This window comes from Epinephelus fuscoguttatus, linkage group LG9 (genome assembly GCF_011397635.1).
Source record: "Epinephelus fuscoguttatus linkage group LG9, E.fuscoguttatus.final_Chr_v1".
Taxonomy (NCBI): Eukaryota; Metazoa; Chordata; class Actinopteri; order Perciformes; family Serranidae; genus Epinephelus; species Epinephelus fuscoguttatus.
In genome coordinates this window covers 8,275,200-8,299,797 of record NC_064760.1, presented here as the reverse complement: position 1 = coordinate 8,299,797, position 24,598 = coordinate 8,275,200, and the positions used below count along the sequence as shown (strand labels likewise).

At 40.1% G+C, this 24,598-nt stretch overlaps 1 protein-coding gene across 1 annotated transcript; it reads right to left on the bottom strand.

Moving 5' to 3' along the window:
• Positions 1 to 323: 323 nt before the first annotated feature.
• On the bottom strand, positions 324 to 24,336 carry npm1b (nucleophosmin 1b). The gene is made up of 11 exons (XM_049585440.1): positions 24,258 to 24,336; positions 23,862 to 23,944; positions 21,589 to 21,708; positions 21,222 to 21,315; positions 20,565 to 20,656; positions 20,251 to 20,309; positions 19,989 to 20,061; positions 13,264 to 13,362; positions 6,560 to 6,655; positions 6,394 to 6,468; positions 324 to 4,428 (listed from the first exon to the last, which is right to left on the bottom strand). Exons 1-11 carry the CDS (start codon positions 24,304 to 24,306, stop codon positions 4,375 to 4,377), a joined length of 894 nt encoding a protein of 297 aa, XP_049441397.1. The 5' UTR covers positions 24,307 to 24,336; the 3' UTR covers positions 324 to 4,374.
• Positions 24,337 to 24,598: the final 262 nt, after the last annotated feature.

Below are 24,598 nucleotides of genomic sequence, written 5' to 3'. Positions count from 1 at the left end.
CTTCACCATGTCTACATGTCTGAATGCATTGAGCTGCTGCCACGTGACTGGCTGATTAGCTATTAGCGTGAACGAGCAGTTAAACAGGTGTAGCTAATGAGGTGGCTGGTGAGTGTTTTGGTTAAATGTCAGACAACATAACTGAAACTATACTTAGTCATCTCTTATCGTTTCACTGATCGCTTTGTTCTGTAAATATTGTTAATGTCGAATTCTCATGTAATGTTTTCCATCAGTGTGGAGGAGTCAAATATTCTGAGTCAATATTTTGCCCTAGTTTCCCAGTAAAAAAAAAAAAAACACTTCAAAATGTGGGACTCAAAAACAAATGGGATTCACTTTATTCAGGTAAATGTTACAGTTAGAATTTAAAAAATGGATGGATATGTTCATCTCAACAAACCATGAATGTATGAATATCCACCATCAGCAGTCATGCATAAACTCATCAATTAATTTCGACTAAATGGACAAAATGCACTTTCTTTCAACACATGTTGAGTCAGCCCAAACATCACCTACTTGCAGCAAGAGTACAGTGTTTAACAATTTAATTTGCATTGACATATGCAGTTAATATGCACAAGCCTTGCTTCTTGTTGATTCAAACTGCAGATGCCTCTCACCACATGCTGGTGGTTTACAGTAGGTATGTCAGGTCACAGACACAAGGCAATATGATGGGTAAAGAAAGTACAGATGGGGGTTACTGGATTGAAACAGTATAAATCAAAGATATATCTCAGAACTACTTTCGTCTGATAGAATGGTAGATACTTCTACTCATGATTCAGAAATCCTGGAAAACTGCTGTTCTAAACTCAGTGTTTTCTCACGCTGGCAGCACTGTTAAGAACAGTTGCGCATCAGGTCATCAACATAGATCACATTCTCTTTTTCATGAGGGCATATTTAGGTACTGGTTTCAAAGTTACAGAATCACAAGAACAACCTAAAGATGACAAACAGCAGGGCCAAAATGAAGCGTCAACAAAATCAGGACATTATTTCAAACATTATAAAAAGGGGTTCTACACTCAACATAAAACACTTCTACAACACACTAGAAGATGACATTTCAAATAAAGATCATGACAACAAATCCAGGCTAACACCTATGAGCAAGGGCGGATTAAGCCTACACTTAAAAATATATTTGTTCAGCTGCCGTATGTGGAAATAAAAGCAAGAGTTATTTACAGAAAAGAAGTTTATCGAGTTTGATAGGAGGGAAGTATTAAAAAACATGAATGAAGGACTCTGTCATGAACTCATACACAAGCCAAAAAATAAATCCTAGGAATGGTAAACTGCTTCAACTGAAACCTCGCTACAAAGAGGACAATACAGACGTCTAAATTTAATATGAAGGTAAATTATCAGGGCGACTTTAATTACCTAAATTAGTTGAAGAAGTTTGCAGCTAAGGAATCTGAAATATCCTTCACAGATAACAGGAGGGTTGAACCAAGCAATGGGATTGGTTAAAGATGGTGTCCAACTGCCAACATTTGGCTCATAAAAGACACACAGGATCGTAAACACATAAGCACCAAGTGATTGTATGCTTATTGCCATCTGAGCACTGATATACAAGAGTGCAAACAATTATGGGGTTGAGTTCTTTATTGGGTTTCTGTAAAGGTGACGTGATGCAACTCTGATGTCATTTTCTGATATATACCTTATGATTATGTTGTAATAAATAAGATAATCTATGTTCATAGGCTTGTAACTGTTTTTTAGTGCATCAGAGTGTATTGAAATGCACAGTCTTAATGCCACATTGTAAATACACCCCTGGAGCAAGTTAACGATGTATTTATCATGTTTTTTTTGTTTTGTTTTTTTTTTACTTTTTGTATGTATATTTCTTTAAAGAAAAACATTTTAGTCGGGGCAGCTGTGTTGGTTTTACAAGGCTCATAATACTCTTGAGAATGTTTTGCATACTGCTGTTATGATCACTTTTGTTACAGATGATTTTTGGTTGTAATCGCTATAATGAAAGCCCTCTCAGGTTATGACTGATGTTAACAAGCTTGATATGAATTCACACTCCAAAAAAAATGCCATGTGAATTCAGTCCAGTTGGCAGGTTTGCAATAAGTTTAGCTCACCTTTATATAAACTTAAAGACATTTGTATTGAAAGTATTGAAATAATGGCCCCATGTCCACAAAAGTGTTTCTTTTCCAGCTGAAAACACCAAGTGCTCCTCAGGAAACGCCGAGCTGGGAGCACTTGAGAGCCACAGCGTTTTATCAGCTGAGGCACATTGGTTGTGTCTGGTTGCTATGACACGAAATATTCACAGAAGCTAAAATGCTGGTGCAAGGAAGAGAACTTGCCCTGGATGAAGGGAAGGCTTCAGCAAGCAGGGAGAGAGGACGAACCCACCAGTCTACTTGGGTTCATGAGAGGAAACTGTTAATATATGTATATATATATATATATATATATATATATGTATAGAGTATATTGACATATTTCTCCTCTCTTGTTAGTTGTTGGGAGAATGTGAGCGTGAATGGTTGTCTGTTATTAAGTGTTAGCCCTCCGACCTGTTCAGGGTGTACCCTGCCTCTCGCCCAATGTCATCGCGACCCATAACAGGATAAGCAGTTACAGAAAATGAATGGATGAATGAATGTTAGCAAACGTAGGCTACATGAAAGATGTGACAATTGGTTTTCCTGGTATTTGTCCCTCCTCCACTGTGACTGAATGGCTGGGTAAAGTAATGAGCACAGCGTTCTACCCAAAGTTGAAATTTTTTTGACTCTGCACTTATACCAGGCAGCAGTCAGCGCAGAATAGACGCTTAGCGCCTCGTCACACTGCTGGTGTTTATAGCATAGCATAAATACGCGGCACTCCCAATGCAAAGATTTTAATAATAATCTGGCCTCAGGAAAAAAACACTTTTGTGGATATGGCCTCTAAGAATGACACTGCTCTCATCCAGAAATGTCTGAGGTGTTCCTGGTAAAAAAGACAGGATGAAACATTACATATTTACTCAACAGACTGACGGGAGAAGATATGTAACAGTAGCAAGGTTACAACTGCACACATCTGTGAACAGGTATGGATCTTACTGTTTCTTAATTGCATTATTTTTCTTAAGTGAAATGTTTCATAAACAGTTGAATCTTTCTCTCTTGGTGTTGTTGACCAAGTTTTTAAGAAAAATAAAGTCGGTGCAGGCTCTGCTGCAGGAGATACTATGACCAAACTGAATGACACAATTAAAAAAACGGTTATCTTGACTCATTCTAACAAATTCCTGTACAGTATGTATAGAGCAATTATGCCGGACAAAGTCAATCTATAAGCATGTTCATAAGCTAAAAATGCTTCGTAAAGCCAGACAGAATGTAAAATAACAAAACACTTTGGAGGAAAAATATATTGTCATTGTCCCCGTTTCACTCGTCTTTGCCATCCTTGTTTATACTGCTCAAATTCACACAAAATGAGACTCTGATTTATCTCAGTTTACAGTAGAGATATTTAAAGGCACATTCTGCAATATTTCCTATTGCATTGTTGATGTAAGGAGGACACACAGTGCCATGGATGAGAAGCACCTGGAACCAGGCTCGGCCAATAAAACAAAATTGCGTTGACTATACATGAAGAAATTAAGATGTAGGGCGATCTCACCTTCAGGCAAGGAAAGGAACTGCTTCTGTAATTTGACAGTTGCACCACCTGCAGTTGCTTTCACTTTTATAGATGCTGTTCAAGGATTTATATTTAACCTTGTGAGTAAGATTTAAATTTTCGGTCTTTGGCAACTTCTTGTGGTAATAACAAAAAAAAAAAAAAGGAGTAGGACAGAGGGACCATATAAAAATATTAGCAATGACTAACTTGACTAGGTTCTGTCTGTCTTGTCTTTGGCTCTGAATACTTGGATTATGTTGTTGCCAGTTTACATATCTGTTATTTTATTGCAGCTATAAAAATCCGCAGGTGCAACATTTATTGCCTGCAGGTGGCGCAAGTGTTAAAACTCCACCAGCTATTTCTTTCTTGCAGAAAAGCAACAAAGACATCTGCATGTCCTAATTGGTGGTGCTATTACTTTCCTTCCCTGTAGGTGGTGCAGATTGGCATGCAGTGAAGTGGACAGCTTATCTACTAAAAGTAAATAAGCGAGTTCCAGGAGGTGCTTCGCATCTAAAAAATGATGACACCTGAATCATTAATGGCTTTACCTTTTTTTTCTGCACTCAGTCCTTCTGTTCACTACGAGTCATTAGCAGTGATGACATAATAAGGCCAAGTAGGAAATCTCGCTGACTGTGCCTTTAAATGTCTTTCATGATGCAAAACATACAAATGCTTCAAAGCATACAAGGTTTGTTACTTCTTCTCAATCTTCAGTGTTTGTACAAAACTCCAAAGGTCCTTGACCACCTGAGAAAGGTCCGGAGAGGGGAGAGAGGGATAACAACAAAAAAGAAAAAAGAAAGAGACAGAAATTATAAGTCTTCCAAATGAAGTGCTATACAGCATTAGACATATGACTCACTTTTACTACAACATGCTTTTGTGCGTCTCGCCTGTGGGAACAGTGAGTTTAGATGGGGCTGTTGGGAGAACGACGAGGGGTTGGGTGGGGGCAACAGCACATACCAGAGTATATGACTAGGTGCTCCAGGTCTGACAGATCTCAGCCTTGGCTGATGAAACCAAAGCACTTCCACAGATGTTTCTACACACTGGGATCAACAAGCTCTCCCCGACCCAACTCCACCCCCACTTTTTTCCCTGTCCACCCAGCCCTCGTGCCGGACTAAAGAGCTTTCACCTGCTCCCATAACTGTACAGTTAACATTTTAACACTGTAATGTGATCACAAATGAATGTTAAAATAGCCCCTTTCAAGTGTTAGCCTTCTAACAGATTGTGTGCTACAGAAAACACACCTTTACAATCTAACACAGCCTAGTATCTTTGAGTCGTGTTGATAATCAGCCCAATCATCAGAAAGAAATGTTGGCAATGTATGTTTCTGTGAACCATGGATATATGTTACATTTGTATGTTTCATCATATCAATGTCTCTCAAGTGGCATAATATATAAGCTGAATTTGTCATCTGGAGGTGGAGGTGGATGTTAAATGGTCATCTAGGCAAAACGCCTGCCAAACTGCAGACCACTGTTAGAGCTCAAAAAACAACAAATCCGGTTGTGACTTTGTGAGTCGCGCTGTGTTATCATCAGCTTTTTAGGCTCAAACGCAGGTGTTTTGTAGCGACTTGTCACTGTATTTTCATCTGCTTTTTAGGCTCCAAATGTGGGTGTTTTGTAGCTACTTGTTGGTGTGTTTTCATTGGTTTTTAGCTCCAAACAAGGCCTTTTTGTGGCTGCCTGTCAGTGTGTTTTCATTGGCTTTTTAGGCTCCAAACAAGGGTGTTTTGTAGCAACCCTTCTACTTATTAGGCTCCAAATGTGAGTGTTTTGCAGTGACCTGTCAGTGTGTTTTCATCAGCTTTTTAGGTTTCAAACAAGGGTGCTTTATAGTGACCCGTTGGTGTTTTTCCAGCGAGGAAAGTACCACGAAAAGCGGTTGTATTCTACCAGCCATCGCTGATTTTCCTGCTCAGATTGTGCGTAAAGTAACATAAAGTTTCAACGTATATGCTACATCATAACGTGCAAATGTAATGCAAAGTTGTAACGTATCCGGGGTTTGCAGTAAAGTACAATGCCAACATTTTGTCTTGAGAATGGGTTGTGATAATCTAAAGGGTTTAGGCTGATTAATTCATGCTCTGTAAAACAATGTGCAGGGGCTGTTGTTTTTCTCCTGAAATGACAAGCAGCATTAGAAAAGATTTAAGTGCTGCTTTTAGAAAAACCCTCTTTTGGGTTGGTCAAAGGCCTTGAATGTGAAAGAGACTGGTACCATCCACATACCGCCAGTCCCTTCATTAAGGCTACAAAAGACACACACTCCAGTAAATCACTGAGAAAGAGTTTGCCTTGGCAGGTGTACTCCCATTCCATCTCGAAAGAGCCCGCTGACACAAAATGAATATAATTCAAAGAGAACACGCTGTGCTGGAGAGACGTTTGAGGCGTAATGGACAGTGTATGGTAAAAGGACAGTGTGTGGAACAATAATGCATTCCTGGGTATCTATCATGGCAAAAGCTCTTAAAACTTGAAATGAAGGTTGATGTAGATGTGCCTGTGGCTACAAACCAAACAACTCCCCATGACTTAGTGTTTATGACACTACATGCATAGATTGCATGACAGGGAAAAAAAAAAAAAGAAATAAATTGCACGTCATGTAAAGCAAACCATGTAAAAGACTTAGAATAAAATAAATATACACATAATATATCAAATGACTCACATGATTACTTACTTTTTTGTCTGAGATTTTAAAAGAACTCTTCACGAAATTCTCAAACTTCTGCTCCGTCTTCGGTAGTGGTTTTCCCTGATGAAAAACACCATTAAATCATCAGCTTAACTGTGCGTCAGACTTTCAATTAAGAACGGTAATTTGCAAAAGAGGATGACAGCCTTACCTCCTTGGCTGCCGTTGACAACTTGGTCTTAATCTCAGTCAGAGAGGGAGATTTAGACGGGCCAGCCTGGGGTTTGTCTTTTCCTGGGGCAGGTGTCTTAAAAAATACATCAACTAGATAAGAAACACTGATTGATATGTTGAAAGGAGAGATTTATAGAGTTGTAGATAAAAAGATAACTTCATATTAGGCCACAATGCTTCTCTTTTTGTTCAGCTCTTCCTCTTGTTTGAACTCAACACAACATTGCTAACATATTGGTGATGAATCCATTTGCTGACCAAAAGGCCAGTCTGGATTACAGCCCTATCATGACCCATTTTGTCTGGGTCTGTGTTTACAGACTTGGCATGGGCAACCAGCTGGAAGAAGATAAAAGCACTAGAAAGGACAACAAATTCTAGCCTAATTACACCATCTTTTATACAAATACATCAGGTACAAATTATGTTTTTATTGTTTGCAAGCAGGAGAGGGCAAGCCCTGACTCTCCAATGAGTAATAGATTGTCAAATGTGTTTTTCCCTTGATGTCAAATCTTAACGACTGAACTAAAGAACAAAAGTCAAAGTGCAACTAATGTGCTTGTTTTTCAATTAAAGTTATGCTGACATCAAATTAATGACTTCCACAAGAAAAGATTACACTTACACACTTAACACATTTATGGATGGTCAAGACTAAAACAATATGGTCACACGCAACCCTTCTTTATAATCCTTGGTGACATTAAAGGTGCTATCTCGACATATAAAGAGTCCCCTATGTTTGCGAAGAAGAGAGCACAGAACCAGCAGGCCCGCAGGTGTGTTCAGACCTGGGCAGCCGAGGCCCCAGAAGTCCTCAATTAGGAAGTGTCTGAATGTGACACAACAACAACACACACACACACACGCCATACGCCATGACTGCATGTTACACAAGCCACAGAGCTTGTCCCTACATGTAAAGCCAGTGTGGAATCCAGTGAAATTGCAGGGTTTCATTGATAGCCAGAGACACATTTGAAAGAAGAAAGGAGCCATGTACAATGCAACTCTTTAGCCTGCGAGCCAAAAAACAGCAAAATGTCTTGTAATTGATTTTCTTTTTGGTGGCTGATTGTTTCAACTTCAAAACACTATATTATTCTACACTGCTGTTAAGCAGCTCAAAGGGTGGAGCATGGTGCAGATAATTTTAGGGTAAAGGTGTCTATTCCTACTGGAAATAGCAGGGAGTGTGAGTAGTAGGGATGTGAGTTTCGGTTAATTTTGCTTCACATAGCACGAAACCTGTTAACTAATAACTAACTAAAATGTCATGAAGTACAAGATGCCTTTCCTTTTAGTCCAGCACTCCATTGACTCCAAAGCGCCATCCATTTAGAGGTGGTGACATTTGATTGTTTTGTGTTGTGAAAGTCTTGTCTATTATTTGATTTTCTGTTGGCTTGCTGATCAACAGTCAGCTAGCGACATAAACATGTGGAAAGATGGTGCCCACTGCACACCATCTGGTCTGCACTGGTTAGCTAGCCTTGGCTGCATTGCACTGTGAGTCACCTGGGTCTGGTGCGAGCTAGCTAGTGACACCGCTCATTTGGTGATTACCTCTGGTAGTTCTGTTGCTGTGGAAACATGGCGGCCACACTTCAGTTTCCCCCTAGGTAGCCCCAGTGAGTAAGCGGCTTCAATTTGAGCCACAAAGCCCCTTTTAATTTTGAGTAATTCAAATATTTATATTATTTTATTTTCATATATTTTTAAAAAATTTTTTTAACTATGTTAGCATCACTACCTGTGCTGACACTGCTACCGGTGCTAACACAGCTAATAATGATAACACAGTCAACAATGTTTAACGGGACACCGAAGGGTGGGCACAAAGTTTCCACAGCAACTCTGTTGGGTCGGGACGACATTACTAGTGGTAATCGCCGAATGAGTGGAGTTGCTAGCCAGCTCTCACCAGACCTGGTTGGTGTGCAGTGCAGTAAACTGAAGAGTGGCAAAATTAACCTACAAACCAACATGTGTAACCATTCATAAACATTCTCAAAAGCTAACTGATTAACAATTAACCACTGTCATCCCTAATAAGCAGGTTGTGATGTAATTTTTTTGGGTCAATTTTTAGAAATTTTTATTCCAATTTCTACACACTAGTTCCAAAAACTGAGACAGAAACAAATGACAAAACAGTTTATGTCTGGTAGATTCAGGCTGCCATAAAAAAACAATTTGTTTTAAATGTAAGATGGAGGCGGAAGTGCAGTGGATCAAAATTTTGCAGTCAGGAATAGATGAGTGAAATTCCAAAGCTGCTTTCTTAACAATCTCCCACTTCTACTAACAGTTGGAACTGGCTGTTTAGATAAAAAGCAATCGACAAATATCACTACTTCATACTTTAAGCAACTTCAGGCTTTGAAAACCAGGGTAAGACTTGAAACGGTTAAAAACAGGTGGAACAATATGGAGAAAATAAATTCTCTCTCTCGTTTGAAAAACGCAATCATCTGTCCCTGTCCCCAAGAGATCTGCACTTTATAGCGCAGATCAAAAGGTATAAAATGAAGAAAACCTTGACGCACACATACCACACCACAAAAAAAAGAGCACATATGCTGCTGGCTCCTGGCCAGACAAATGTACTACGTATTTATTATTTATGGGAAGCTCTCTACTTCCAAGGGACAGCTGCGGACCTGAAACAGCTGATAAACACACTACGCCAGCAAGCTTTTTCATCTGGGCCAGACATGATTACAGATGCCACAAGACATGGAACTTAATCACAAGCACACTATCATTTGATGCAGTGTCTTGTCTTCAATCCGGTGCAAACACATGGTGTGACACCTTTGCTCATCGGGTCTGTCCAGGGATGGTAATTGTCATTTTGTAGGAATGAGAGCTTTGAGGCCCGTGTCTGGGAAAAAGTCAGGTCACTGGGGACTGTGACTTTAATCCTGTTACTTGTATGTGTAAGTAAAGGAGGACATCATGCACAATGGGTCTTGAGTCATAGTTAGAAGGCAACATCCTCACAGGAAAAGTAAATAAGCACTAAATAGATAGGCACCTGCTGAAACACATGTCAATCAGTCGCTAAAACAATGACTCACACCCTTTTGGGATAAGCCTGAGTGAAGTGGTATATACTTTACGACTGTGACGTGTGCTTGAAGGCATCAACTTCTCCAAACCCATCAATCAAAAGACACCAGCTGCAAGATAAAGTTACTTCAGATCAGCACAACTCGAGTTAGCTGGTTCTCATGTCAAGCCTGTTACGCAAGAAGGTGCAGCTACATGTTGGGCCGCGAGAGGTGAGAACTGTGGTACTGGCAACAGATCTGACAAGCCAATCTAATGACCAGTCACCTGCATTTAGTAAAGAAAAAACAGACATCCACGCCCGCTTCCTCGCTCCTCAGGGGCATCTGGAAGCGCAAGCTGCACCAGACATCAAACGCTGGTAATGAGAGCAATTGGGAGAAGGTGTGTCCAGGAAGTGAGGGGTGTGAAGAGGTTGTAGAGAGGGAACAGTTGTTGTGTAGAAGTGGAGAGGGGATGGGGGCAGTTGAAGCTTCCATAGGCCAGAAAGTTAAACTGGCGGGATGATTTTGGAGGCTCAGCTGCCCATCGGCTAATCCCCCAGAGCATTTCAAGAGCCACTGTGTTATGTCTGGACAACGGCCACTACAGAATTAGCTGCACTCTCCCACACACCAAGAACCCTGGCCTGGGGGGAATCGCTTTCTCGCCTCAGGAATTCAGCAATCCTGACGCTCAGTGTTTAACATGATAGAAATTACGGAGCTTTCAATCAAGACGTCAGACAAGAAATGGCAGTTTTCTCAAGTGCGCTGGGTGTGTGTGAGATGGTGTGCCTTTGGCATAGTGCTGTCACAACACCAAAATTAACTTTGATACCAATACCAAGCTTAGTATCATGATAAACGATACTTGGAACTGAAACGACACTGATTCAATACTCAATACCAAATAGGTCAGAAACATTCAGCATGATAATAAATTATGTATAATAGACTTGTCTGCACAAAGCCCATGTATTGTTATCTGAATGGTTCCAAAACAACAAACCATGAGTCTACCAACATGATGTCATCCCTATTTGTCATATTGACACTTGGACAGATGGCCCAAGTGTTATTAAAATGATGCTGAGGGTAGCCTTTTGCATCGTATCTTGATGCAGTCAGCAACTGAGTTTAGTCAACAAAGCTATTTGGTTTGGGTTACGAAAAGATCATAGTTGACAACTGTCACACCGGTCTACTAGCGTGACAAGAAAACTCAATGATGACTTAAAATTTCAATTTCACAGAGGACACAAACACCGATTTCTTGGGTCAGTCCTGTGCTTGTTGGGCCTATCCATCTCCCTTCCCTATTGCCCTAAGTAAGCTTTTGCGCTCTCAAATCCACATCTGTTGCTCTGAATGTCTAATAATGACCTGGATGGGTTTACACTGGAGTCATTTGAAAGCCCAGTGCCCCTCAAAGAGACACTAAAGGGTGGCTGATTCTACCAACAGGCCATTTCAACTTCAACGTTAATCACATTTTCTTAGCCGGGGTGTTATGTTAACTTTGGTGTGCCTTTTTAAAAGCCATTCTGTCTAACGCTGTGGAGCCACTGTAGTTTAGAAGTGACACATAGCTACCAGCCCAATGCTATTTAACATCAGCTATTCAACCGTTTTAAAAGCAACAAAATGAGACCAAAAAACAGTCTTTGACATTTCGAAATTCATATTTTCTAATATACTTGTCACACTATTTACAATACAGGGTGGGCCTGACACTGATACACTATGCTACTGATACACTACGTATCTCAAATAATTTAACAGCTCATCACCATCCCATCAGCTGACTAGCCAGCTAACTTACTTGCTAAACTCTTTTGTTTTGTACTCCTTGGAGAGGTCTTGATGTCTGTCACTGAGGTGTTTGGTGAGGTCTGAAGTGTTTCCTCCCTTGCAAGACACTGTTTGCACACAGGCTTGATTATGTCACTGGGTTTGCCATCAGCACCGGCTCTGAGGTGAAGTAGTTCATTGTAGGCTTTGGCAGCCCGTTTTGTTAACCAGTGCCGGGTGTGGAGTTATTATTTCTTCAGATGACAAGTTGTTGTTGTCAGAAGTAGACTTGTTAAGGTTGAGGCATTGCTTCTCTCTCTCAGTCAAAGCTGAGGATCAAGCTGTATCATCAGGGATAAATGCACAGGTGCACATCCCCTAAATACAAGTGCCTGGCTTGGTTAAATTGCTAGTTCTGCAACCTGGTGGAGATCTAGACAAATTATACATTTCATACTCGAACAAGTACCCAATGTTGGGAAATTCTAATACCGTACTGCTTTGTCGTTTTTGTTTTGGTATTCTGTGCAACACTACTTTAGCATATACTTTATCATACAAGCAGCAGCATTTGCATGCCAACACATAACACCTTATCTAAACTGAGTTTCTGTCCAAGTCATTTTTATCACAGCAACATGCCTTGTGAAATTTGTAAACTTGCAGAGGAGCTTGCCAATTTGTATTCCCTCGTGTGTGTGTGTGTGTGTGTGTGTGTGTGTGTACAGGGGTTGTGGGGCATCAAAGGTGGCTGCAACTCAAGATGGCGGGGTCAGGCCGAGGAGGTCACGGGTTTAAACCTTGCCCCAGGAAACCTGTTTAGAGGTCAGGTGTGTTTGCTTAAAGAGAGGCAGAGTTCAAGCTGTGGGTTTTGAGAGGCGGCTGTCCAAGACATTCCACCCAAGAAATTAACTATCAGGTTGAGCTAATTGCAATGTGCATTTATCACATTCCTTGGCTGTGGAATGGGAAGGCTCTCCAAGTTTTTTTTTTTGTTCTTTTTTTTTTTGACATGTTTTAATTATGAATGCCAATAAATACAAACAATTACCCTTGATCATAGACCCAGTGTGTCTTCTCAGGCTCAGGTTTGACAGGAACAATAATATACAAAAAGATTAAGTAGTTCAAATAAGTTTTTTGTTTCTTTTTTTTAAGTGCACTCCATTGTGTCACGCATTTAACTTTCAGGCCTTACGAGGCTTTTACTTCAGACGTACTCTAAGCAGAGGGAGGTCCATGGGTGTGAGGCTTTACATTTGTTGCTTTATTCTGTGGAGATTTGATTTATCTTCTGTACATGTTGTAGAGACTTCTTTGCGTATCCTTCTTTAAAACTTAGATTTTCACTGTCCACCATTCTTTTATATAGTTTTCAGAGTGGCATGTCTTTCATTATGAACAGAGGTGCTGGGTTTATCTACAGTCTGGCATAACTGCAGACCTAATTAATCAGTCAGACAGTGTCCTGGCCTACTACACAAATCTAGCTATATTATGTCCAAACAAATTTTACAATAATATGAACAAACAAACACAGGGTGTTTTTTTTTACGGAAGGTTGCAATAAAGATGCAATATAGATAAAGTTATGAGATATCCCTCATTTGTTTCCTGCATAGCTAAACAAGTATCCAATTATTGTGTCTACATCTGAGAGGGAAATAAACAGGTCGGCCTTCACTGCACCTGTAAACCTGTCCAATAAAGTTAGTTGACCCTAACAGCTGACCCTTTGCTCTACAGTATAATGGCCGTCAACTGAATAATTAAATAACCGCAAGCCAACCACAAGTAAACAGAGCTGAGCAGGTGACAGAGCCTCTCCTACCTTAATCTGTGGTTTGACTGCTGATCCTGATGGTTTTCCTGCGGGGCCGTTTTGCTTCACTGGAGTCTTGTTGGGCTTCTTTGCTGAAAATTCTGGGCCCTGAGAAAGCAAAGAAACACAATCAAAATGTATCAGTAAAACACCCCCTGTATGACATGCCTATGTTTTTAGGAAAAAGCTGGTCATAAAACCTGTAAATAAAGATGTACATGTTAAAAAAAGATAAGAAGACAAGGACAACTCTCTGTATTTATATTACAAGTTCAGAAAATGTATATTAAATTAACCACAGATCACAGTAAATCACAGCAAACAGAACCAAACGTGAGCTGACAGCAGGGGCGCCATACTGAAGTTAAAAGCAGCTGTAAATTTAATCAACACTCCATGAAAAAGTGCCCCGACTCACTTTGAAGTAACTGAATGAAAACTGCAAACACTGCCACAAAGGTGGAACAGTTTAGATCGCTGGCCGATTGCCATATTTAACAGCCCCCTATATACTGTATATATTAATCATATCCCTGTTGGTTAGCTTCAAACTTCAAACTCCCTTTTGTCAATGTTACTGACTTTCAGACTGTTCCTCCACATATTTTATGTTGGATATGAAAATAACTTTTCCTCTTTGGGGTAGTTGTGTCATGTTGTTTTGAAAACTCCCATATCAAAGCTCTAACAGCCAAGCCTCTTTTATAGCTGACAAATTATAATTGCCATGTAACATAATGTGAACCACATTTGCAGAAGTGTTTGCAACTGTGGTTAATTTTCTCCAGTCTTTTGCCATGAGGTGTTCACGTTATTTTCGCTCACCCCTGTAAGGTCGTCGTCTAACTAAAATGGAGGGAGTCTGTCTCTGTCTGCCTGTATGTCCTTTTTTCTCAACAACTGTTCATCCAATTGACTTGACACTTGGTGGGTGTATTGCTAAGGATCCAAAGAAGGGTAGTTTTAAGTGCAAGCTCTTGAGATCTACGGGACGTATTTATTAGTCGTGTGTTGTGTTCACTCTGTGTTGTGCATTGAGAGGGGACCCCTATTAACTGTTACACCACCGAACAGCATGCTCTCCATCGCTCGCTATAGTACATTCAAGAACAGATGAAAAAAAGAGACTGCAGAACACTAGGGCTGGCTACTTTTTACAAAATTACAACACCAGTACCAAGAGCAGTACCCTTAAAGTGATACTGGTACCAATATAATACTTAATTTGTGAAACTCAGCAGCAGTCATGTGACAATAACAACCAATCACAGCCAAAAGATACCTAAATATCAGTCTGTGGTAAATATGGAAAAGTTTATCATTTTGGTGCAGGGCAGCCAGAGCTTTTCATCTGTGCCACGGACGATAGGCCTTCACACTTATAAACAGTGCCTGGAAGAAGATCAGCTCTGCACTCAGGATTTTGGGTGAACAGGATATGATACAGTGCTTGTTAAGGTTGCTTAGTAACCTCAGACACAACCTGCCACCGTGCTCTAACTTGCATCTAAATGACGCGTACACTCTAGCCCTGCTGGGGTTCCAAAATACGTTATGGCAGGTGTATTGTAGAGCTTAGATTCTCTGCCCAAGCCCGAACCGTAATTTCTCGCCGCTGTCCTCCGGCTCGGGCTCCTCATAATAGACCTAGGCTACGTGACGTGTGTATCAGCTTCATCGAGTGTATCAAGTGCAGCACGATGCTGGTATATGACAGCAAAAAGACACGTCCTTGACACTTAAGAGGCACATGACGAAAGCTTGCCATGGAAAGAAAGACGAGAGTCAGCCTTCAATGTCCACGTTTGTATCCCTAAAAGGTGTGAAGTGTGAAGTTGTTTAGATGACTGGTTCTCAAGAAAGCTACAAGCAACAATACCTGAAGCCAAGCAATTGGCCTGGACATAAAAGGCATGTCTGAATGGACACTGCACTAGTATTATCAATGCTACACATGTCGACTATTGTTAGCAGTGTTAAAACCCAGGAAGACAAAACATTTCCATTCTACAACAAAAAAAAAACCCTCAACACTGTTGACACTAATTTAGGAATTCATAGTTTCTGATTAAGTATCTCAGTAAAAAAAGTGTACTGAAAACATAACTGCAACCAGATCAGGGATATGTGACCAAAACTGAAATTATCTCCAAGCACCAGCACTGTCCAAAATGACACAGGAAGCACTACACATACTTGGTAACTTGCCACTGTGCCTCCATAACTTGTCATTGTTCTTCTCCCCAATGGAGGCCTTCCTGTCAGGTTTCCATTGCTCTCAGTCACCTGCGTAATTACCTTGTAATAGCCGAGGCAAGTACCTGCATTTCCTGAGCACCAACCCTTTCCTTGGAATGGGTGAGAAGTGTAATTGCCTGTGTTGACATAACTGCTACAAGGCAATTACACATGTTATTTCCTTGGGCAATGCCTGGTAATATAAGTAGCTGTAAGGCTGTTGCTGTGTGGTTGCAAAGCATTTTTTCCCAATTAGAGGGATATTAATTACTAAAGGATAGAAATCAATCAAGCAGAGAAATGTTATGCTTTCTTCAAACCCTTCATAGATGCACCTCAGTGTTTTCTTTCGGTTCCTTTCTGTGTTATGTAAAGGTCTTTCACTAGTGATATCAATCACTCTGCTCCTACTACAGAGGGAAATACACAACTAAAAAAGCAGAAGTGTAAGGTTTGTTTGTGACATAATTTGTGACAAGAGAAGAACACAGTCATTAGGTTGTTCATGTGACGTCTGGATGGAGGTTCTGGAGTGGAAAAGTTGATTTAGTCCCAAAGCTCCTAGAATTCTGTTCCTGGAAAAGTTTCTGTAGCTTTAACGCATCCTTACTGTAAATCTCCCTCCATCAAAATATGTTTTATCTTTATTTCCCCTAAAATGTCAGACATTGACTTTAACAACTTGTATCTATGCAAAGTTTGTCACAAGAGTGCTGTTTTCACATTCCTCTACTCTACAGAAGGGGGCGATGTCTGAGCACTTCTGTAAGTGCATGCTACATTAGCTACGTCACCAATACAAAAGCCAATTGCTGTCTAACACTGGGATCACAAATCGATGGGGGAACAGACTTTGACACAACACTGGCAAAGAAACCTGAAACCTCCGGCACAGTGCAGACTTGTCAGCACAGATTGCAGAGTTTGAATTAAAATAGTGAAAGTTTTGACAGCAAACATGGTGGAGTGTGCAGTTTCTGGATATAAACCAGACCCTGGAGCTCCCTTCCATTATCCACCAAAAACTCCGTCATGGCAGATATTATTGTGTTTCACAACCACAAACACTGTGTCAGCCACTGCCAGTTAGCCTGCAAGCTAACAAGCTAGCAAACAACATAAACAAATAAAATATGCTAGCTACATTTACCATTCTGATACGTCTGCTAGTCGCCAAATTTGCTGCAAAACAGACTCTTCATCTGAGTCTTGATCTGACAAAAGCTCAAACATCTCTGCGATGTTTCCTCTAACATTAGTCACCTTGATGCACACTGCTTGTTCACCAGTCTACCTGTCAACAGTCTTGCTGGTGCCAGTGCTGAAAAAGCAGACAATGGTGGTGAGAAGGACGGAGACCAGATCCAGAGGGAGGGAGAAAGAAAAATGGATCTGCTCCCGACCCCCTTGACAGTTTTTTCTTTCTTTTTATGTGGGGAAACCATGATAAACAAAATATTAACAAAAGCATAGTATTTTTTACATTCTTTAAAACATGTTTGGATGGGGATGTTCATTATTACCTATCAGCTATTTTATTTTCTTAACATTGGTTGCGTTGTGTTCTCAATGCCAACACTGGCACTGCAGGGCTACTCTGCTGCCAAAATTATAATTGTCTCAATTAATGATGTAAGATTTACTTGTCATGGCAAAGCTGTCAAACTGCAATTCAAACATCTAAATACAAGGCACACGTACGCCACACGCCTCCGGCTCTTACTTGGTAACACATATCAAATGAGGTCCAAACCAGAACTGAAAATGATGCTTTTGCTCTTCACAAAGGGCAAAAAAAACCCATTGAAATCATGTGATCAACAAATCAGCACAGGCTCACTTTCAATGTAGCTAAACTCAAAACTGAGCTCTGGTCAGGGCTTGTTGATGCCAGTGTGACTGTAACACTGTGATGTTTAACACAAGCAGCCACACTAGAACTCTGACTCTAACCAACTGCCCGTGCACAATGCTACAGAGATATTTTGGTTGGTATTTAAAACCTTAATTAAGTTCAATTCAACAAAAAAGGAGATAAAAATTATATTGATACATTGCTAAATTAGCAGTCAAAAAAATAATAATTGATCCCAGCTAGAGTTCTGTGCTTTCATTACTAAAGAATGAGACAGGATAAATATGGAGCTAAAAAGTAGAAGGTTGAAGAAAAGGATTAAGGTCAGGGAGGGGAGGGGTACGGGGAGACGGAGGTGGAGAAATTGGAGGGGAAGACAACAGAATAAATCAACAGGTGACAGAAATGCTCAGCTGTCATCTGACCCCGAGGCAAGGATCGGCGCTCACGTCGCAGGTATGCGCATCTGCCCCGCTTTGATCTTTTGCCTGGCACAGTTTGCACTTGGATAGCGTGTTTAAAAAAAAAAAAAAAAAAAAGAGAAAGAAATCACAAACAGACACCGACGTAAAAATGAGGCAGATACACACATGCACCCACACACTTGCAAATGATTGTGGTAACACGCAAAACAAGTGTTCAAAGGCAAAGGCCAGGTGCAAAGCTGAAATGGCATGAGAGACGATAAAAAGGAGCAATCATATTAACAGTGGGATGACAGAGGGACAAAGATATGCAGTGTTACAGAAAAATGAGGGAAGATGTTTCCCATAACTGGTATGTGTGTGTGTGCGTGTGTGTGTGAGTGAAACTTGTAATGTGTGCTTCTTTGTGCTTCTCTGCTTATGTAGTGTAGATATGTATAGCTAATGTTTGCAGACTGTGTGCAAGTATGCATGTGCACATTTACAATAAGTATATATGTCGACAGTGTGTATGTATACTTTGAGTTTGTGTGTGTGCGTGCATGTCTTGTGTGTGTGTGTGTGTGTGTGTGTGTGTGTGTGTGTGTGTGTGCACGTATAGGATAACATAGTGCCGTCTTGTTGGTGAGACGGTGAGAATTCAAGCAGATTACAGAGGAGAAATCCGATCATTACGCCACACAGACCCTGTGTTTTACTCGTGGAAAACAGGTGGGTACATGAGCGAACAGGATGAAAAAGTTCCATGTTTTGTCTCATACAAAAAGGTGGACGGTCAGCGAGTGCACGAATGGGAAGGGCCTGCTGAAATGAAATGCTACTATAGGATATGGTCTGTGGGAGTTTACATGATGTGGTGGAAGCAAAAGGGGAGCGGGGCAAACTGCAGCAACACAGAGAAATTCCTTCTACACACACACACACACACACACACACACACACACACACACACACACACACACACACACACACACACAAAGAGGGCAAGCCCTTGGCTACCCTGACACCTGGTGGACAACAGGGGACTGGAAACACTCCAAGTTAAATGAATCTACTGTGCAAATGAAAGTTTAGAGACCTACAAGGACATTCAGTTTGGTTTGAACAGTGATCCAAGTGATGCAACAAAAACAGATTACAAAACATTCCTTACAACACTTAAGGCAAGCTAATACACAGCAGAAAGCTTCGAAAACATGCATTTATAAGGACAAAAAAATGAATCCCATTCCAGTCTAATCAACTCAATTCAAACACAATCTAATGCTATTAGTGCTCTTTTAATTCTCTGGTGTCCTAACCAAGAGGAACAGATGAAGAAGGAAATGAAGCAGCATCTGACTCACTTTATAATTATAGGCTTTCAAAACATGTGGTGCTCATCACATGTAAGCAATCATCCTCTTACACCCAAAACAATGCAATGTTAAAGTTGAATGTTAAACAACAGTGACATGTCGCCACTTGGTGTCATTATTTGGTACCACTCAAGTGTGTATTACTTTATGTAATGTGTGCTTCTCTGCTTATGTATTACTTGTATATTTGTGTGTTAAATGTGTGTATTACTTTTATATTGTAGACCACTCAAGTTCAAATCACAACAATGTCTCACCTGCCTTGATAAACCAAGCTGATTGTCATTGCAGCAAACTGCTTTGCGGAAGCTCGAGGTTTGCGTGTTGGATTTTTAATAAATTCCTATTTAATGTCACAAAGGTCACGCTGGACTGTTGATATTGCATGTAGTGTAAAGGACACTACACTCAGCAGCAAAATGATTCACTCATATTTCCAGACCCACCTCATTTTCACACACTGTGTGCTTTTAAACCATCAGATATTTGTATTTATTCAACCTGAACTGCTGTTTACTTTGTTCAAAGTCTGACACCGTAGGCCCCTCCCCACTAAGACAAAATTAAGATAACTGTGCTTTACTAACACACCTTTTTTATATGATATCGACTCAGATTCATGGACATTTATTTGCTATGGACATGGGATATCCTGAGAAAGTTTACGTGATACTGAAGCTAAAAATCAGTGTATCACATCTGTGTATGCCCTCAAGGAACGTGGATCTCACAGTCTGAAAACCTCGGCCCTGAAGTATCCTGCAGCTACTGTCTAACAACTAATGCTTTTCACAGGTACAATCAAAGTTTACACTTTTAATATTATTTACAAAAAAAGAACAAAAAAAGCAGCCTTACCTTTTTGACCTCTTTCCCAACATTCTTCGGAGGCTTCACATCATTTTCATCACTGTCCTCATCTTCATCATCACTACAAGGAGGAAGAGAAAAAACATTAACTGAGGTAAAAAGCGATGTGAAAGGGTTGTCTCTGCACAAATGCTAGAAAAAGGTGAATAATATGATTTACTGTATTATATGGTATTACATATATGCTCGTTGTTTTTAGGCATGCACCACGAATTAAAGAAAAAAAATCAGCAAAAAAAGGAGTACATACTCGTCATCATCCTCGTCACTGTCGTCTTCATCGTCATCGGACTCCATCTTCAGTTTTTTCTACGAGGAAATGAACCATAATTTTGTCAGAAAAAACATTAAGAGTTTTACAGAGGGCCTGAGTCGTCATTACTGTTTGACACAGTGTGACAACATGCAGTGTCTCCTCTGTCTTCCTTTTGTCAGTGTGCAACAAGAAAATAAGCCCCACTGCTGCAGAGATGTTCTTCAAAATCTTTAAAAGCTAAAGTTTAGACTCTTTCTTTGGGAGTTAAAGAGAGATCTGTGGTTAAATGAACATGCTGAGGTAGCTACCAATGGGGGCCTTTTCCCAGACATCAGGCCTGCAGGCCGCTTCACCGGTGACGTGTTGTTCTCCTCTTCCTCATCCTCTGAATCCTTCACACCTAAAAAACAGACACTTGTTACTGCCACTACACAGTGATGGATTAGATTTAGATGTTCATGCACAGCCCTTGTATTGACTTTTAAATATTATGATAAACAGAGTGACATTTATCATCAATATATTGGTGAAATGATCAAAATATAAGAATCAGAAATAGATAGTTTCTCTCCGTATTTATCCCTGTAGTAGTTTTAAAAGCAAACCTATGTGTAAAAGCACTGTTTGTGATTAGTCTTCGTAAAAAGAGTAGCACTGTTTTTCTGCTTGAAAAATGTGTCATCCTGTTATGCATTTGTCCCACCGAACCAAACTGTAAAGAGGCAGTTCGTAAATGAGCGAGTTCATCCCAAATTACAGTCTGAAGAATAATGATGGTCACTTTGTTTTATGGGTCTATAAAATGAAGCTCCATTAACTTCACCATACTTCAGACTGACGTAGTGTAAAGTAGGCAAGGACTTCATTTTACTGATACAGTGAGTAACACTTTGTGCATCCGTGTCTGTAATTAAAGAAGAAGAAAAGGCAGTAGCAGCACTAGCAGCTGTTGGCTTAATACTCACTAACAAAATGCTGCCCGCTGATGTGAACCGGTCCAGAGCCAGACTGCAGACGGAACGTAACAGGAGGTGTGATCTCAAATCCACCTAAACTCATCTGGACAGGAAAAATTACAGCAGCACAATGAGCAGGTTAATCACTGTTATCATACTATTTCATTCACTATCATCACTACTGGTTCCTGTATGCTCCACAGTTAGAATGAGTTGTTTAGCATTAAAGAGGCTGAAAGCTAGTTTTCTTTGCCAGTTTAAAAAAAAAAACAAAAAAAAAACAGGAATTATAGATCATACATATTCTTTACTTGTATACCATTGAGTAGCCCCTTTAACACTTAACAAAATGTTGCCAGCTGAGGCATTCACTCACAGAGGGCAGGACGGACGGTTTCAGGACAACCAGCGGCACTTTGGTCGATTTTCCATCATAAGTGAGGCCCTCCACTTCCACCATGTGGAACTTATCCTCCGCCTCGGCTCCCAGACACACCTGAGAAGGCAACACAGTTCACATCATGACACCATCTCCATGTCTCAGCATCGTTACTATTGTTCCTGATACCCTTCGTGTGACCTACTGCACTGTGACGAGTGCAGATTTTATCAGACAAACCTACCGTTTCTAGGAAGTGTCAACATTTATGAATTACCTGGTAATGATCTTGGGGGCACTACTGTCTAAATTAGCACCCAGACTTTATCAGTCAGGGTGTAATTCTAGGATTAAAAATTTCTTGCTTTTCCCTGTTTTACATTTTAAAAAATACATTTTCTGACAAATGCAAACATATTTAAGACATGCATTTGGTCTCTTATGACGTATTTATTTTTGACATTCTTTTACTTCTTTCCAACAAGTAGGAGAGAGACCGAGACAGACACAGACTGCTGTGTGAAATTATGGAAACCACTAAAAACATATGTCTAACCACTGTCACTTGGGCATCAAAACGAAGACATACGTTTAAAGTATCAAACTATTCTATCAGAGTTTTGAAAAAGCTTTTCCAGGCTGCATAACCCTGTGGAGTAAAGAAAAACTTTCCCATTGAGAAGGACAAGAAAACGGCAAGACTAGCAGCTCAGTTTATCTGCTGCCACAAGTCAAGAAGAAATATACATATGAGTAAAACGTGTAATATATGAAATCAATATATTTGGATTCTGATCTGACTTGTATTTGTAAAATCAGACTGGATGTAAATTTTAGGAACATAACATAAAACCGAAGCGTTCACTGGATATACCAAGTCTTTGGAGCCAAAGGGGTGTAGGTGCCATTTTGGACGAACATGAATATTAATTTTTAAAAAAATCACATCTCAGTGAGATCTTTTCAATGCCACAATGACACAACTGATATGAGAAAACTTAAAGTATAACAGTGAGGGTGGGCTTTTGGTCTGCGCCAAAATGGCGCATAAGAGCTAATGTCCTTTTGGTGCTCACAAAGCATTGTGGATAGAATTTTTTTGAATTTGATGGACCCAGATGGATTAGATGATCTTAACATCAACAACATTTTGTAGTGTGATGACAACATTCATTGGATGATTCAGTATTGGAGCTTGTATTGCGTGTTTTTGTATTGTTTTGTTGTGTTGTGTTTTTGTTTAGATGTGTGTACTGTCTTGTTGTTGTTTTTGTGATGTGTGTGTGTGCTTTGTATTGTCGCGTGGAGAATTATGAAGACCCCAGGAGGAATAGCTACTGCTATGCAAAAGCTAATGGGGATCTTAATAAAGCAAACAAACAAACACAGAGCCAGAAACATTTAATGTGTGTGTGCCCACAAAAAGGGTTAAGGAGAAGAACTGTGACTCTTGTTGGAACAAATGAAATAGGAATTTCCCCGAGTCAAACAGGTTGGAAATATCTGAGTATTTTTGGTTGAGGGGAGATTCAACTAGGCAAAAACACTTTATCATTAACGTATGTATTGAAAGCAGAAAAGAAGAGGAAGAAAACTAAAGGACTGACTTAAGTGTGACGGATACATTTCAATTGAAATACTACATGTTATATTCTGCATTAGCCTACTGGGAAAATGTTTGTGTCAAAAAGGCATGCCTTACTCTTTTGCCAATTTTAGTGGGCCTACATTTAATACATTTTTTCAATTTCAAATATATAAGTACCGCTTTTATAGTGATGCTCAATCTGATAACACAAATAGATCAAATATTGTCTTCAGTAGATGGCAACAGCAGCCAATTCAGGTTTGACTAAAATCAGTTTTGGCTCTCCTGTAAAATCTAATATAACGAAGTCAGACTGAATTCATTAAGTGGTCACTGCTAATCATTATTATTATTAGATAGCAGTTATTTCTATCATAATAACCACTGTTCTCCTGTTAATTAGACATTAGTCTTTACATATAATACCTGTAAAGCAAACTGGAACTGGCAGAGACAGACAGATGCTCAGTGAAAGTAACTGCGTAACTTACGTTATTGGCACACAGTTAACGCTACACTTACGTATAATGTCCATGGTCAGCTAAGGTTTCTAACGTCTAAACACACTGCTGTTTCACACACATATGTAGCCCCCATGCCCTTTCCCATTGAAACATGCGTTACTGCCACATTATTCAGCTTGAACCGTTACTCCAGGTGCAAGATAAAGCGTCTTCCTTACTGCTTTGAGTGACAGCTGCTGCTCCGTATCATCGTCGTCTACGTCAACTTTGAACTCCCGTTTGTCCGATTTGAGGGTACAACCTGGAAAAAAACGATACGTGCAGCGTTAACTAACCTCTTATGTGCACCTATGTTTAACAAAATACACAAACGTACAAAACAGTTGGACATGCGGGGGGTTACTCTTCGCTATAGCTGCCGTATCTCCATGCCTTGCTCGGCTAGCTAACAAAAGAGCTGAATTGGCGCGAGCAGGGGGCAGGCAGGCTAGCTAGCTACGTAGCTAACTTCCTCCGGCTAAAGATGTTAAATGGCTATTTGTGCATGATAACATGGCGGTTAAACTGGTTGTGCAACCGAGCATTTTCAGGCTTGTCAGAATAAGCGAGCTCACCAAACAAGTACATTTGTGGTCTGCTCAAATCTGAGATATCGTCCTCCATCTTTGAAGTGGGTGGTAACACTTCCGTAAACAGGAGTGACGGACACATCACCGAGCCAATAGCGTGTCATAACGTATGGACGTGTGAAAACGCTTCAGCCAATAGAACTAAAGGTAGGGCGGGACAAATAAAACTGAATGTTATAGTAGATGAACACTAGATGGAGCTGTCGTGATATGGATTAATATTTTACAAGGAAATGACCTGCTTCAAATGAAAGTATGAAAAAAATAATAACGACACGAACAAATAAGACTTATACAATCATTTAACAGAGACTAATCATTATTAT

Coding starts and splice junctions, on each gene's coding strand:
- npm1b (XM_049585440.1), bottom strand. CDS start 24,306: ATGGAGGACGATATCTCAGATTTGAGCAGACCACAAATGTACTTGTTT. Junction 20,657..21,221: donor CAGCGGGCAGCATTTTGTTA/GTGAGTATTAAG, acceptor TCTGTTTTTTAG/GTGTGAAGGATTCAGAGGAT. Junction 6,656..13,263: donor CAGTCAAACCACAGATTAAG/GTAGGAGAGGCT, acceptor GTATTTTTTAAG/ACACCTGCCCCAGGAAAAGA.